General features: G+C 46.8%; 1 protein-coding gene across 2 annotated transcripts in view; it reads right to left on the bottom strand.

The window, feature by feature from the left end:
* The window catches only part of MARCHF4 (membrane associated ring-CH-type finger 4), a 98,303-nt gene extending 94,808 nt beyond the window's left edge, over positions 1-3,495 (bottom strand). Inside the window, exon 1 of one of the 2 annotated variants that reach the window (XM_063161856.1) lies at positions 2,970-3,495. In XM_063161856.1, the coding sequence (XP_063017926.1) occupies positions 2,970-3,428 (459 nt within the window). In that variant the 5' untranslated portion in view covers positions 3,429-3,495. The remainder of the gene's footprint in view (positions 1-2,969) is intronic. The other variant, XM_063161857.1, reaches the window with a different exon arrangement.
* Positions 3,496-16,442: the final 12,947 nt, after the last annotated feature.

The raw sequence follows: 16,442 nt of genomic DNA on the forward strand, positions 1-16,442 counted from the left end.
GCAGAGTTTGCCCTTCGTGCCCTCAAAACACGAGCCCAGATGCTGTGATCCCCTGGTCATCAGATCCACTCTTTTCTCACCCACATCCCTGGTTTCTCTTGACTAACACGCAAGGATCAGAACAGTTTCACAAAAATGACTTTTCCTCCTTCCTATGGTCCTCAGCACATTTTTAAATGGAAGAATCAGCTTGTCCATAAGAGCCACAAACCAACATGAGGAGCTCAAAATATAAGCAATTCAGTAGCCTGAAGTATCATGCATGTTGGGCAATCATAAATTTAAAGCAAAAATCCCTACCAATTTTATTTTGCATTAGATGCTAAATAAAACCTACTTGCAAAGCCAGATTACTGAAAAACCTTTTTGGCTGTTGTTTTGGTTGGGCTTTCTTTATATCAAAACAGGATTAAAACATCTTTTGGAGACTCACTGTCATTTTATCTGAGTAAATAAGCTTAGAGCGCCTAACAGTCGGTTTATAATGAAGGCTTTTGTTCTTGTTACTGTGATGCAGCCCTGCAAATTTGCCCACAGCTGCAGCAAATTCAGTGGTTTTGACAGGTAAATAAAATACTGTTTAGATCTGTCAGTGTTATTAATCAGCAGAGTAAAGAAATAGCAATTATATTTTGTTTCCAAGCAGATAAATTTTCATCATGATCTTGGCAGGGGTGGTACAGAATAATGTGCATCTATAACTTTTACAGTTGTGAGGGTCCAAAATATGAAGAGTCTTTGGTCAGCTGTTGAGCTGTAAAAAAAAAAAAGGGAAATAAAGGCTAAACCAGTAATAAACACCATAACAAAAAGGAACAAGGAATGTGGGATTTAGCCCTGTTGGAGTTTTATTGACATAAGCACCAAATAAACCAAACTGCAGGTCTTGACATCAGCAGCAACAATTCAGTGCTCAGTTATTCTGAACTGTACTTCCAGGAAGCTGTGTCAGGATCTGGCTGTGCTTTGAAACCCCACAGTCTGGGCCTCCATAATGACTTGTGCTTCCCAGCTGCTGCAGGGGCAAAGGTTTCAAATACTCCTCAAGCAATGCCAGTGAACAAAAAATTATTTGTGGAATAAGGTACTGCTCAAGGAGGAGTGGCAGAATACAGTTGCAAATATCTTATTGTATTGGTCAGAAACTGTGAGGATCAAAAAAGAGAAATCCTGGTGAAAGTGTTATGAGATGCCAGTCACATCTGCTCGGCTCCTCACTCAGGTAGGCTGGCAGATGGTCAGCAAATAGTCTCACTTTTACAATGCAACCTACACTGGTTTTCAGAGTGAAAATTAGCATCCAATTATTTTCAAGCATTAATGTTCTCCAAGGAAGCAAGCTACCTTTTAATTCTGCTTAGGCTCTATTTGCTCTGACACGTAAGCCAATCTCAGAGGTGCCTACGTCTTGTGTACACAGGCAGAATGGCAAGCCAGGGAAGAGTACTAGAAATATGGAATAATGCAAATTCCCAGGAAGTGAATTGCATGACTTCCAACTTTTAGAAGAGATGAAGACAAGACAAGCAAGAGAAGAAGGTGTATGGTATCTCCAAAAAAGAATCATTTCCTCCACTCCCATCTGAAATCCTGTGGTGAAAGCTGTGTTTCACAGCTGTCTGCCAGCTGCATAAACCATTAGAGAAGGCTACAGTCCATAGAGCACTGAGCTGGGACCTATGGAACCCTTGGTACGACACATCCAGCAGGGCTGTGCATATTGGGAGCGGTTGGTGGCAAGGAAGAATGGAAGCCCATTCCCCACTTTCCAGCACCCATCACCACCATCCTCAAACCAACATAAGGGAAGGCACAATCACTGCATTACAGATGTTGGCAACCTGGGGAAAGGCAGGGCATGTGCCAGAGCACGGCCACTTTCAAATGAGCACTGGTTTTCTCCTTAGCAGAGCACGCAGGTCCATGAAGGGGAAAGAACACCTGGGGTAAAACCCATTTTGCATAAGATTTCAACGTATCACCTTACATGCCAGAACCTGTGCCCAAAATGGAAACAGTCAAGTTGAACTTGGCAACCCTTTTTCATACAAGGATTATGACAGCTAATGAAGTTATCCTGAGTAATAATGGTTATCTGCACATATGGGCTTGATCTCACAAGAGGAGGTCTACAGCCTTCCTAGCACCTGCAAGCTGTGTCATGTTAGGTACAAATGTTGCTGGGTGCATCTCTGTAAGGAAGTTGCCAGCCCTAAAATACATGAGATGCTTTTAATTGTCATTAAATATGGAGCATAATGCTCCAGGGCGGCATCTTATATTCTAGCATGGTTGCAGTTGTTTCATTCTTCTGTGTGGTGGAGAGAAACTTCACTGGCCTAACCTCAGTCTGTACCATGGAGCGCCTCAAGTCTGCATTTTCAGCAGGTACAATCACAGCTAGCTGTGTTTCTCCTGCAGATAGTGCAACTGGGAGCACGGGAGCAGCGGAGCACCTGCACAGTCCCTATTAGCCATCCCCTGGGAAACACTGAAGTGGGATTGTCTTGTGCCACGTGTTTTGTACAGACTCAAGTTGTATTTTTAAAAGCAAAGAGCACATTAAACTCCTCCTCTGCATCACTTTTGGAATCATTGTGACTAGGTACCCACAAAGCAGGGAACAGCCTCCCTTGCTGAGGTGTGCTCTGCTCCATGAAGGTGCCAGCATGTCTCTCCTGCCATGCCAGGGCTGTACGGCTCTCAGGCTGGGCATGAGTGCCCGGGGCAAGGCTGCCGGGAACCAGAAAAGGACGGAGCACGCTTCCACCCCACACCTCCCTGGGAAACACTACCGAGATGCAAAATCTGGAGCCCGGGGCCTGGGCAGAAGGCAGACCCTCTCTGGTTTGGGCTCCTATTCCGGGCTACAGGGACAGCCCCTCAAGCAGCAGCAGGCCCCGGGTCCCTCAGGCCGGAGCATCGCTGCCACCGGGCCCGCCGCGGCCCCACCGCCCGCGGTCTCTCACCTGCTCGGGCCCCTGGAAACAGATCCTGCAGAGCGGGGTGCGGATGCCGCTGTCGACGCTGCTGCCCAGCGAGTAGCGGTCCTCGGCCTTGCCCTTGCCGAAGTCATCCGAGGAGGTGCTGCTGGGCAGGGAGGCGGGCGGCTCCCCGGCGGGGCTGCCCCACTCCTCGGCGGCCGGGCTGCCCGCGCCGCCGCCGCCGCCCGCCGCCCGCCAGCCGGGCCCGCGCCCCCCGGGCGGTGCGGCCCCCGCCGCCGCCTCTGCGCCGCCGGGCATGGGGAGCGGCGGCGGCGGGGAGGGCGGCGGCGGCGCGGGGGGTCTCCGCAGCAGGAAGACCTTCAGGTCATTGAAGAGCATGCGGCAGCGGCACTTGAGGAGGCCTTGGTTTCGCAACATCTGTCTCGGACGGAGGAGCCCGCAGCAGCAGTAGCAGAAAATGCCCGCGCCGGGTGGTATTAACATGTGCCTTTCCTTGGCAGGCGGGCACGGGGGAAAGAAAAGGGCAGGAGCCGGGCGCCCCGCGGCCGGGGGGGCTCCGCGGCGGCCGCAGTGCCGGGGGGGGCTGCGCTGGCCGCCGGGGAACGCACAAAAGCAGAGCCGGAGGGCGAGGGGGCCGAGTCCCCGGCAGCCCGCTGCGACCCGGCGGGGACGGCGATTGAAAAAAAAAAATCCACACCAGGAAAAAACCGACTCTGTGCTGCCGAGGGATCCTTTCCCCTCTCCACAAGTTTGCTTAGAAATCAGCGGGAGGAGGAAATAAATCTCCCACGCCCGAGGGTCCAGGGGCGCAGGCGGCGGTGTCGGGAGAAAGCCCCCGATCAGCTTTCGCAACTCCTAAGCCTGTAAAAAAGAAGGGTCCACGTCTCCGGTGGGTGTGGGGAGGAGAGAGAATATGGTTCTCTCGACAGTATTTGGCATCTCAAGTAATTTTTCTTTTTCTTCTATTTTATAATAATTTTTTTTCAATTAAAAAATAAAACCCGATCACACGATTCCCGATGTGCATCCAGACAAAATAGCAGCTGGTCTGGCTATCAAAATGCAAAATTGGTAGCTGTTGTTATTATCAAAATTGCCTCTTTGACAAAAAAGACCTTCACATTGTTTGTGGGAAAACACCCTACGTTTTCAACACTGTGCTCCCAGGTGGCTTCAGATTTTACCGTTGCCTTTAAAAGATTTCATTGTAAATATTAAAAGTCCGAAAAGAAATAATTAGCATTCAATGAGCTTAATCCCAGATGTACTGAGACAAATATATTTTTATATATATAATATATATATATCATATATATTTTATATATATTTATATATTCTGACCTTCTCTATTCCAGCAGCTGTCTGGACCACACACAAAAAAAAAATATCAGGGCGAAATTGATGAGGGAAGGCGGCTGTATTATTCCCTAAGCTGTTACCATCCTGGACCAAAAACCCACGTCGAAATCGGATCTATTCTTCGCATGTAATTGACCGGGGAAACGTGGATCTTACATGGTCACGTTTCCTTTCCTCCTTTCACAAAACAGGAACGTCATCAAACGCATTGGCAGCTTATACAGACCATTGTGGATGGCGAGGCGGTCAGGGCTCTATCAGCAATTGCAGGGACCTCCTTTTGATGCATTGGACGAGGCTCCTTCTTTCTCTCCTCCACCGTCCCCACCTTCATTTTCCTCCCCTTCTGTCCTCCTCCTGCTCTGACTGTTGCTCTCTCTCACAGGCATTGACATTCAACCATCGCAAGTCTGTCGCACTCTCGCTGGCAGGAAAAAAAAAAACCGAAGCAGATAATTCTCTTCTTCCTCCTAAAAGGCTCGGATGGAGCACAATGCGCCAGACACATGGGGCAGCATGGCTTATTTTTCGTGCGGTTCCTACCGCTTTGGCAACATCAAGCTGGTGTGTGCGTGTGTGCCTTCCTCCCTCAGCAGCAGCCTCCTCTCCGCTCTCCCATCCGGCTTGCCGTGATGATGTTGCTGTTGCTATCTCCCTTGGATGCAATGGGGAAGGCAGATTGTTTGCAGTGCGAGCGGGGATTTGCAGGAAGGGAGGGGTGGGACGTGGCCGCGCTCTTCTTCCTCCCCCAGCTTGAGGGAAAAAAAAAAAAAAAAAAAAAAAAAAAAAAAAAAAAAAAGAAGAGAGAGAAAGAAAAAGCAAAAAGGCGGGGTGAGAGGGGGAGAATCAAAGCGAGGAATGGAGCCCTTCCCAACCTTTGATGCCCCGAGCTGCCGGCTGCCTGCGAGAGCCCACGCCGGGGAGGAAGGGAGGAGGGGCGGGGAAGGGGCTGGGCGGGCGCTGCGGCTTCAGCACCACGGGGCGCGGACAGCTCCGCCGGGCGGGGCGGCGCGGGGCGGGGCGCGGAGGCTCCGCCGGCGCTGCGCCCCCGGCCCGCCCGCCGAGCCCCGCCGAGCCCCGCACCAGCCCCGCACCGGCCCTGCCGAGCCCCGCGCCAACCCCGCACCGGCCCCGCCGAGCCCCGCCGAGCCCCGCACCGGCCCTGCCGAGCCCCGCGCCAACCCCGCACCGGCCCCGCCGAGCCCCGCACCGGCCCCGCACCGGCCCCGCCGAGCCCCGCCGAGCCCCGCACCGGCCCTGCCGAGCCCCGCGCCAACCCCGCACCGGCCCCGCCGAGCCCCGCACCGGCCCCGCCGAGCTCCGCACCGGCCCCGCCGAGCCGCGCACCGGCCCCGCCGAGCCCCGCACCGGCCCCGCCGAGCCGCGCACCGGCCCCGCCGAGCTCCGCACCGGCCTCGCCGAGCCCCGTTCCAGCCCCGCGGAGCCCCGCTCCGGCCCCGCCGCCGAGAGAGGCACCCGGAAGGCGGCAAAGCCTCGGCGCCCCGGCGTGTTCCAGGCGTGTTTCCAGCTCCCACCGGTCCTGTGACACACGGGAACTTCAGGGGCAGGAGGCAGAGGCCGCAGGTGCGGCGGTGTCTCGGGTAGTGGTGAGGGCAGGAAGCCGAAACCCCACCAACAAACTTTTCCCTAGCAGATTAATTTGTTGCAGGGGTTTTCACGGTCTAATAGCTATGATATCATTATTACATTTTACTCCAGCAGCGTTTTTTGCTGATAGATTTGTTTTGTTTCAGTAGCATGTATTTCAGTAGAAATATGGGTTCCTTGTAGCCCAGTGGAGGGTAAATATGACTGAACACTATTGCTTAATTAGAGTTTTGCTGCAAGTAATGAATGGATGTCAAGGCCAATAGTTTTTACTCTCTCAGCCTGTTTGAAAATTTTAAGTAGCAGCTGCTGTTGGCCATTAGCTCTTCTCTGCAATCATCAGCAGAAGTGGCTTTCCCCACCCCATCCTGCGATGTATGTGTGTCCATGCAGACTCTGCAGCCTCTGAATGCGAGGGGGAACTTAGGTCTCAACTGGAATTTGGTATTTGCATTCCAGCTGGAACAGCTGACAAAGGTACTGAGTTTCATGTGGACCAAAAGTATTATTGATCCAGTCTATGCAATCTGGCTAATGTCAGTGGAATAGCTCAGCTCAGGGACCAGTGAATACCTGCAAGATGAGACACACCTCTTGGCGCCTGGGTCTGACATCATGACAATGTCATTGAAATTTCATTTAATTGGTTTCTTCCTTAAACTTCTCCTTGAGGAGGCCATTGCCTGTGCCAATGCCCAGTCTGGGTACTCTAGCTGGTCTTGTGTACAAGGTCTTCATTGGCAGTGACCCAGGCAACACCACTGATAAATAATCTCATGTCTCTTTAAAGTTGTGCTGGGCCCCAGACAATGACTTGAAATTGTTTCCCATAGAAAAAGACATGACGTGCATAAAACATCGTGTCATGATTAGTAGAGGAATCTATGTTGTTACCTAATTAAAAAGGAGCAGACTGATTATTTGCTACAGGAAAATGAAACCAGCACATGCAATTAATTTCCAGGAAATAAATTACACATTGGGATGCTTTAAAACATTCATCAATGCAGCCTGCCGTTCCTCAGAAAAGCTGGGCAGATTTGCCCGTGTAGCTGTCTACAACATATTACAGCTTCTCAGAATTTCATACGTGTCTAATGGGGTCATTAGAGAAATAATAATGGAAAGAGCATTTTAGAGACTTCCTGTGTGTGAGACAGGCTGGCTAGAGGCTGAGTCTCTGTGTCCATGCTCGAGGATGGCTTTCCACCACCACCACCCCCCATGCTTTTTATTGCTCCCGTCTTCTTGTCTTGATGTCACCAACATTTTCACAATGGTTCCATCAATAACAGAACTGGAGAAAAATATATTGTTGTTATCCTTCTCTTGTGTAAAGCATCTTTCATCCTTCCCTCCTGCCCAGGCCTGGTTTTACAGAAAGGATATTCTCAGGCTAGAGGAGATCTTTGTGTTATACTCTGGGTTTTAATGTATGGGCTGTGTGCCCAGAGAGTTGAATGGCTGATAAATGTGACAAAATAAATAAAACAAATAATAAATCGGAAGTGCTCCACATGCTTCCCAGAGGTGACTGGGTATTATTTCTGTTTTGGTAAATGGGATAGCTGCCAATGTTTTCACACTTGGATGCTGCATTCAGGCCCTTTAGTATGGATCAAGGTGTCTCATTTAAAATGCTTGCACTGGAAAGAGCTGGCCCAAGACACTTTGGTGAGATCCCAGTGAGAGTCAGGATGTGTTAGGAGGCCAGTTCAGCCTTCCTAATTTTTCTTCACAGGAAGCAATGTGCAGCAAATGATGGGCAGCACCTTCTTTTGCAGAAGGACGTGTTTCTGGGAGTTTTGATCCATTGTCTCTTGAGCCCACTAACAGGCAAGAGGTAAACATTGGGAGGACAACCATGGGAGGCATCACCTCTGGCAGACACTACCTCTGCCCTCCTCGGGTACCCAAAGAGGAAGGAAAAACACATGACTCAATCAGCTGAGAGTGGATAAATGGTTCCTCTTGGTTGCTTACATCCAAGCTACTGACTAGGAAATTAGACTGGGATATGTCCAGGCATCTTGGCAGGACTGTTTGTTATAGAAGGATTCAAGTGTCAGGCTGCAGGTTGGTCTCACAGCAGACACTGGTTATCTAAGGCACCGTGTGGGCCCATTTGCCCTTAGCTACTCCCTCAACAAGGACAAAAAAAGTATTGCTATTCTTGTGCCTCCTCTTCACCTCTCTGTACAAGCCATGGCTCAGCAGAGAGGGGGTGGAGGAAGCAAGAAAAAAGGTGGCTAGAGCTGCATGAATACTTGGTCTGCCTATGTGGCAGCTCGATATAAAATCATATAAGCAAATTTTTATTTTAGTTTTTTTATGTTGTTAGTTCAGGGATTTTTTAAAAAATGGCAGAGATAGGGAGAGGGCAAATGCAAGCAGGAAAACATTATGTGGACTGCAGCTGAACAGACTGAACTCAGCACACTGGTCATTGTGCACAAGCATGTGAGAGACAGACAATATAAATGCTGATGTGGACAGAGAGGATCAGGGAGCCAGAAAGCTGCCAGAGAAACATTCCTTTGTGTTTTCCATCTCTCAGGAAACAGTTACCTAAACCCATTTTCATGCCCACCTACTCGGTCAATAGCTGCACTGCGCCTCCTGCTCCACTTTCAGCTCCTTAATGGTGCAGAGTAGCTTTGATTGCCGTGGCATGGGCCCCATCCCTCTGGCAAACCATTACTTAAATCCAATACATTGAAGGTTCCTGCTGCTCTCTCAATGATGGGGAGCTGCTCATCAGCTGAGTACCCTCTGATTGCTTGTCACAGTCAGACTTCCTAGTTCTTTTTCCCGGACAGAGATATTAAATAAATCTCAAGTGATGTAATTACCATAACTCAGTTGAGGAAGCCTGTGGGCAGATGCAGCCAGGGGCCAGGGGGAGCTCTGACACATTTTTTTTTTTTTAATCTTTCTTTCTTTCTGGGCAGTTGCAAATGTGCTGATGCAAAGGATGTTGCTGCTGGAAAGCTGGGTTGAGCAGATGGGGGTTATGCATCTTCTAAACATTCAGAAATAATCTATATATTGATTGGAATAATCTTCTCAGAGGAGAACACAAATAATTTCTGAAGTTTTGTGCCTTGGTGTATCTGCTGTCTTGGACTGGAGCAAAAGTCATTGCACTCTGCACACAGGGAGTTCCCATGCTATTGCTTTCTCCCCAGGCAAGGACTGAACTTCCACTTGCTCTCTTCCTGCAAAAATCATGGTCTGTCTCTGAATTGATACAGAATAAAATTTTCTATTTCCATGGCAGCTTGCTCTCTACAAAGGGGAGAGAAAAGAATTGGTTCTTCTTTGAAAAATCAGGCATGTCCAGCAAGAGGACCCCAAGCAAAGCGAAGTACAACTGCACATCTTTTTGCCTGAGTTCAGGAAGAAACCCATGTCTTTGTTTTAGAGCTTTCTCTACAAGCAGGCTTGAGGCCAGTCAATGTGCAGGAGAATGTGGGTGAGAAGATACTACTGCTGATGAGGACAGCCCCCACTTTTTCTTTCTTTAGGCTCTGGATTTAAAATTCAAACTTGCAGTGCCACAGCACTTCTCTTCAGGACTAGACAACTTCAAACATGGAGCTTTCCTGGTAACAAGTCCTACACTACCTCCTACAAAAGGAATTCCTTGTCCCCTTGGATGACTAGTCAGAACTCTGACTGGAACAGAGCAGCTGCAATAGACGGTGTGTTTCAGGATATCTTCAGAAGGCATTCAGCCAAATGCTGTGTGGATTTAACTATACAGGAATGTAGTAATTGTCATGAAATTCCAAGCCTAAAAGGATCTGAAAATGAGACATTAAAAAAAAGGAAAGTATATAATCAAAAGTCCCTTGGATGTTTCCACTCCTCTCCTAAGTCAAGTCAAATTTGTTTCAAGTGTCTAATTGCTTTCTCAGATGTATGTTATTTTAGTGACACACAACAGACCTAGAACTGGCTTACACTTGTCTGATGGATTTAGAGTAAAATGAATGCTGTTAAACAAGCTCATTAGGGGCTGATCCTGAGAGATATCCCATGCTCTCCAAATCCAGGTGAACAGAAAGGATCCAGCATGTCATCCAGCATTTGCTTAGTTACCAGGATTCATCAGCAGACACAGAAACACTGAGGATGTTCCCCCTAGGACCATCATCTGGCACAACACTGCCATCCTCAAGAAAAAAGCAACAGTTTTGTATGGGAAGATTGATAGTCTGTCCTCAGGAGGATCTGTACCTGGCATAAAGGGGTAGTGCACGGAGTCACCACACCAGGATGTCCAGAAGATTAATCCTATGAATCCTGTGAATCTTGTGCTGAGCTAAGATCCTTCTTGAGCTACAATTCTTCTTCAGTGTAATGAATATTTGGATATTTGAGACTGTTTCCCCAAATTCTTACCAATCTTAGGATTTAACATCTTAGGCTGCCCAGATAGCTTCCCCATCTACAGCACCTTGTTTCTGGATCAGCAGGCAGATATACACATGCTGCATAAATACAGTGCAGGTAGTGAAGTTGCTTACAAGCCAGATAATCTCCTTAGCTTCATCAGCAGTAGGTGGGTTTCCATGTTGCCAGAGGACAAGACCCAGACATGAGAAGACCTTTTTAGGTGTCTCCTAAATGATCTTTATTGCATAAAATGGGTCTTGAGAAGAGCAGGGACACTGGAGATGAGAGAAAGGCACACTGAAGTACATTGCAGGAGGACATCCTAGTGTCTCCTTGTGCATACTCACCATATGCACCAGCTCCACATCATTTTCACAGAAGAAGGCAGTAGGCTTCCACAACTGCCTGGAAGTGTCAGGCACAAAACACAGGGCTCACCCACAGCCTGTTAAAATACTGCATTGTCTCCTCTCTTGCCCTGACTATGCTCCAACGCACATCAGAAACACAGAAAAGATCACAACTGTCATTAAAAAGTGCACAAAGGTTCCACTGGCAGGTGTCACTCTCCTTGGTGACCTCTCCCCACTACTTTGCACAAAGGACAAGTGCAGTGTCTGTCAGTGAACTGAAGGCTCCAACAGGAAGAGAGAAGTGTGGATTTAAAGGCAGGGTTGTTGGAGGTGGCATAGTGCAGATGATGAAAGCAGAGGGAAATAGAAGAGTGGGAAAAATTAGTGGATTTACATCTATGGAAAGAGGAATTGATTTTTGACCATTGCATTTCTAAGGAGCATCCCCCAATAGTACCTCAGAATGGAAACTTTGTTCTGTAGAGGAGGTCTTGGCCTTGCATGTGGCCCAGACACAGTCTTTGAAAGGGAGCTTAAACATCACATTGACACTCTCCCAGGGCCTTAGGAGCTCGTGAAGTGAGAGACTGTTACATCCAAGTGATGGCCCAGATCTACTGCTTCCTAATGCACTTTATGTTAATTAAAGTGAGATTTCAAAACCATACACATTTTCTTACCAAGATAATTAACTGATTTAGAAGCTTATGTAGTTAAAGAGTTTTGTAATTACATTTTATTGTGGGGGAGCATTTTAGGGATGGATGCTGCCATAAAATAAACATCTCCATAAAGGTGGTGAGTGCCTGGGTTTCCCTGTGGGATGAACCCTCAGTGCTGATGAGCTTTTGGGGTCATGCAGCTCCTAATGACTTGGTCCCAGCAGACAGAAATATTCAGTCTTGCAGACCCTAAAAGGAAACCCTCAAAAGTAACGGTTTCTGAGCCAGCATCTGCAAGTAGGCAACAACTCCATGCTACTAAAGGGGCTCTTCCTTCCTAACAGGCCTGGGCTCTCTCTGGTGATGTTTTTTAACCCTCAGGTCACAATGCAGATGACTGTGGTGATGGGCTGACTCTTATACCAGTCCTTTCCATCTTAAGACTAGAGGGGTCTCTCTGGATCTTCCTCCCAGACAATGTGCTCTTATTCAGAGGGAGAAAACAAGCTGTCAACCCCAGGAAACACATCTCTCCCTGCATCATCGCCAAACTCACAACTCTGTGAGTTTGTAAGGACATAAATTAATTCTTGGCCCTGAAAGCACTTAAGCTAGATGGGAAGAGCTACAACCCCTTTGATTTATATTGGGAAACTGAGGCACAGGCAAGAGAATTCCCCCTTTGAATCAGCAGCGAAGTGCCGCGTAGGAAACTATTTTACCTCATAGCATGGCTCTCTTCGAGAGCAATTTGCACATCCTTGTGTGGTGTGCAAGTAAGAACACATGCAACATATCTCTATTTTTCTTCCCTCTTTTTATGACTGAATAATCGCACAATCTTTCTTGCATGGAAGTTTGACTGCTGCTGTTTATTGCCCCCTGGAAACGGGATGACAACAGCCCACGGCTCCTCCGCAGCAACTCGCAAAGGTCTCCTAAGCAGAGAATTATGCCCATCGGAGGCAATAAACAGCGGGAACAGTAGAGTGACTAAGCACCAAAGATCCTGCATTTGTGTAGAAACTAGCAATGAAAAGGAGGCAAGGATGCCCTGGAGAATGGTGCCTTAGGAAAAATGTTTCCAGCATTTTCTAAAAATGAAGGTTTTCGTGCATAAAACACAGGCCAAATCTGAACCTCATTCCACTGTTGAAGCTGTATGTGATCCTGGGTATGACTTTCATGCTAAGCATCAAGACTTAATGAAAAACTGGTAAATCACAGGAGAATTGGCCCAGGGTACACTGAGATGTATTCTCCTGCTCTCCCTGAAGTTTTTCGGGTGTGTGGAGGTACTGGTAGAGCCTCCTGGGTATCAGGAGAACGTGCAGACAGAGATGGAGTCTTTTCTATCTAAAGTCATCATGTGTTGGGACTCTGCTGCTGAGCCTACCCCTGACTGGCTCTGCCATTTGGAGAACCCTCATTTAGGCAAAAAAGGATCAAAACCTCAAGGGATCTCAGCACAGGATACTGCCCACATGGTTTCTTTTCTCTGAAACAGAGCTGCACCTGCAGAAGCACTGGAACCATGTGATCCCATAAAATCACTGTCCCAATGAAATCCTGATGTACAAGGGAAAAAAAATTAATCTCCTTTTGTTCTCTTCCCTGACCACCTCCTTCCTACATTTTTCTTCTTGATTCATTTTTATGTTCAGTGATATAAATTTTCCAGGTCAGTGCTAAGTCCCTTGCTTGTGTGATCTTTACATACCAGCAGACATATGCAGAGAGATGAGAGGAGATCAAGTGCAAATCAATCCATCCTGCTGACACTTTTATTTATCTATTTTCTTTTCCCATCTGCCACTGCTCAACTGCCTCTGTGTGTGTGTGAAAAAGGGATGGGGGAAGGGGTTGGGACACTGGTAGAGCCACTGAAGAGCTCTCTACTTGCAACTGCAGCTGTCCCTTTTTCTTCCTATCCACCGCTCCCTATATTAGTTCTGCTTCCTACTACCCTGCTATCCATATGGGTGTCAAATAAAAATAACACAGGGTATTTTAGTGCTGATACAAGAAGCCAGGTTGACAGGAAGCCAATCCCAGACTCGACACCAGTGGCAAAGCTGCCTTGCTGCTGAGGGCATCGAGGGCTCCCAAGAGAAAAGCACCAGTGTCTGCAGCCCAAGCTGAGCTCTGTAGCCGAAATCAAAGACAGATGTACATTACTTGTGGACCAGGCAGAGAGGAGGACTCTTAACACACACTATTATATTTCATGGTTGTGACATCCAGCAGCCACATGGATAGAAGAGATGGGAGTTTGTACTTTTAGGTTTGCATTTAACCATGCCTCCTCACTGAAATGTGCAAGCCAAGGTTAATCCTGGCACACAGCAGAGTTCTTTGCTCACTAGGCTTGGGCCAAGACCTGGATTTTTTCATGTAGTCTGTATCACCTGCAATAATTTCAACTCTACTCTGATCCAAGATGGCTATGAATCATCAGCTAGGGCAGGGTCCAACGACTGTTAAGTTTCACACATATTAAATCATTCACACAATCTCTATCTAGAGTATTTAACTTTTTAAACAATCCTGTTTTCTCTTCTAGGAGCTAAGCCTCAAGAACTCATGACCCACCAGGTATTTGCAGAGTGACATGCATTCAAAATGCAATTCTTTTATAGCAGTGGTGTTATCACATAGTGAACTTGTTCCTGGAATGAGCATTGCTTAGGAGTTGTCAATACTTTAATCTGATTTATACAAGCTGTGTTCTCCCTCTCTCTCCCTCTTCCCTCAAATAAACGCTAATAAGTTTTCAACCTGGACAAATCCCAGCAAGTGGGATCAGTACCTGGCAATATATCAGCTTTGTTGCTGAAATCAGGAATGAAGCAGGGACAACTGAAATTGCTTTTCCCAGTTGTTTTTAATTCAGCTTGCACATAGATGGTGCCTGTCTAAAGTATGACTGCCCTATAGGAATTCACTTCAATTCTTATATGACTGTGTGCCAATTAAGTAATTAATGAAAGTGTGGAAAATCTATTAAAAAAAGGTGGTGGCATCCACAGGGAACATTAATACTGCAAGGTGTCATGCCCATGGATAAAACCTGACAGCATCTACAAATTCAGAAGGAACTACCTGTTCTGCTGTTAAGAGACCAAGTTTAGGTGCTGATCAGAAGATTGTGAAGACTTGGTCTTTAACTTGTTTGTGGACTGGAAAGTATTTGCAGGGCACAAGGGGGTTAGTCTTTGTCCTCCAGGACTCAGTTGTCATTTTACAACCTTACAAAGCATTAGACATTGCAGGACATGAATGTCAGTGCTTTTAGCCAAATTCTGTCAGCATGATATTGTGCCATGATGCAATCTCAGTCAGCATCTTGATTTGATTTGTGCATTGCTTCCCAATTCGCTCCAGGAGGGCTCAGGGTCCAATTCTGCAAACAGCTCTGCAAATGAGAAGTCATACCCACCACTGCTTAGAGACCTTGACATCCAGCAGCGCTCTCAGAGCATGGAGCAGCACCCCATCCTCACAAAATTACATGGAAATGGTGGCCATTTCCAAACTTCACTTGACCTCAGAGGCAATGCTTGATTTCTCCGTGTTATAGTGAATCCAGATGGGCAACAGGGAAAGAATCAAGGGACTTGCTGAAAACCCAGCTGCTGCTTCTGAGCTTGGATTTTCCAGGTCAATACATTTCAATTTTTTTCCACCAAAAGAGAGAAGAGAAAACCTCACTCTTCCATGCTCAGTCTTAAATCAAGCTCCTGCAAGATAATCTTAAAAGGAATTTCTTGCCTGTTAAAAGAGGAGACCCACTCCCAGCCCACACTTCTGCACTGACTGCCTTTTATTCAATAAACTCAGTGTTTGTACTGTCTCTGTATGTGTGCACCCTCGCATGACAAAGAGATCCAATCAGACAACTCTTGCACTTTCCTCCTTTCTGTGGTGCAATATGAATAGCTGCTATATGGAGCAACTTCTGAATATGAAAGATGGAAAATGTCAAATAGACCATCAGAAATAACTGTCGTTAAAACAGATGATCAGCAAGGGAAATGTATTGCCTCAATATATAATCTAGGATCAAAATGTGCATTTTATAGTAGACAGCTATGTGATAACCACATGATCAGTCACCTAAAACTTGGGTCTGATCCCTGGTACAGACAAAAGGAAGGATTCCATGCTGAATGGGAGAAGTAGTTCCTTTATTCTTGTATAATTAAGCTAATTCTCCTCATCTGTTATTGTTGTCACTCTTATGCTTTGTAATCCTTTTTACTGGACATAAATATTCCAAACAGCAGTAGTTTCTTGGGTCCCAGAAGCTGAGCTTAGACAAACTTTTGTAATTCTCAAACCAGGTCACGAGCAAACTTTCTGTGGATCCTTAATAAACCTTTCTCAGTGTTAGGTAAGAATTGGTATGTTACACAAAACATCAAATGAGAGCTTGTAGTTGAATTTTGACATTACAAACACTAAATTTGTTACTTATCATACAATGTCTAACATTTATATTTATTTATAGCCCCACCGAGAAAAGTACAACTCTGCTCTACTCAGTTGTGAGGAACCCTGCATACCTGTGCCACCACAGGAATAAAGAAGTATTAATTGCACTACCAATCCATCAAGCTATTCATGCCACTCCTTCTCTCTCACCACCCTGTATTAAGCCTTTTAAAGCCAAAAGTGGTGTAAATCTTTCTAGATGCCAGAGGACCATTTTGCTAAAACACTATCCATCTTAACAGCCTGTCAGATTTTTGAATGGGAATGACTTCTTTGGTGGGAAGAGGCCTATAACTTATACTGCTTCTCATTTCCTGAAGCACTGGAATTGTGCTGCTCCCTAATGTTATTTTATTAAGATGCGATTTGTCATCATGTTGCTGAAAACAAGATAAAATGCTGGCTAATTAAATTCCTTATTTAACTTGATGAGCATCTGCTTTCTGTAGTCACAATCTTTCAAACATTCAAATCTTTATGGCTGTTTCTCAGGATCTGGCCATTAGGATTTTTGCTACGATCAGAAAGGGGAAATGCCCTCCCTAAACAAAGCACGTGCGCTCCCATTGCCTATGACCCTTGCTGTTTATAATAAGAGATGCATGGGCAGATTGCAGCAG

This window comes from Melospiza melodia, chromosome 8 (assembly GCF_035770615.1).
Source record: "Melospiza melodia melodia isolate bMelMel2 chromosome 8, bMelMel2.pri, whole genome shotgun sequence".
NCBI classification, from domain to species: Eukaryota; Metazoa; Chordata; class Aves; order Passeriformes; family Passerellidae; genus Melospiza; species Melospiza melodia.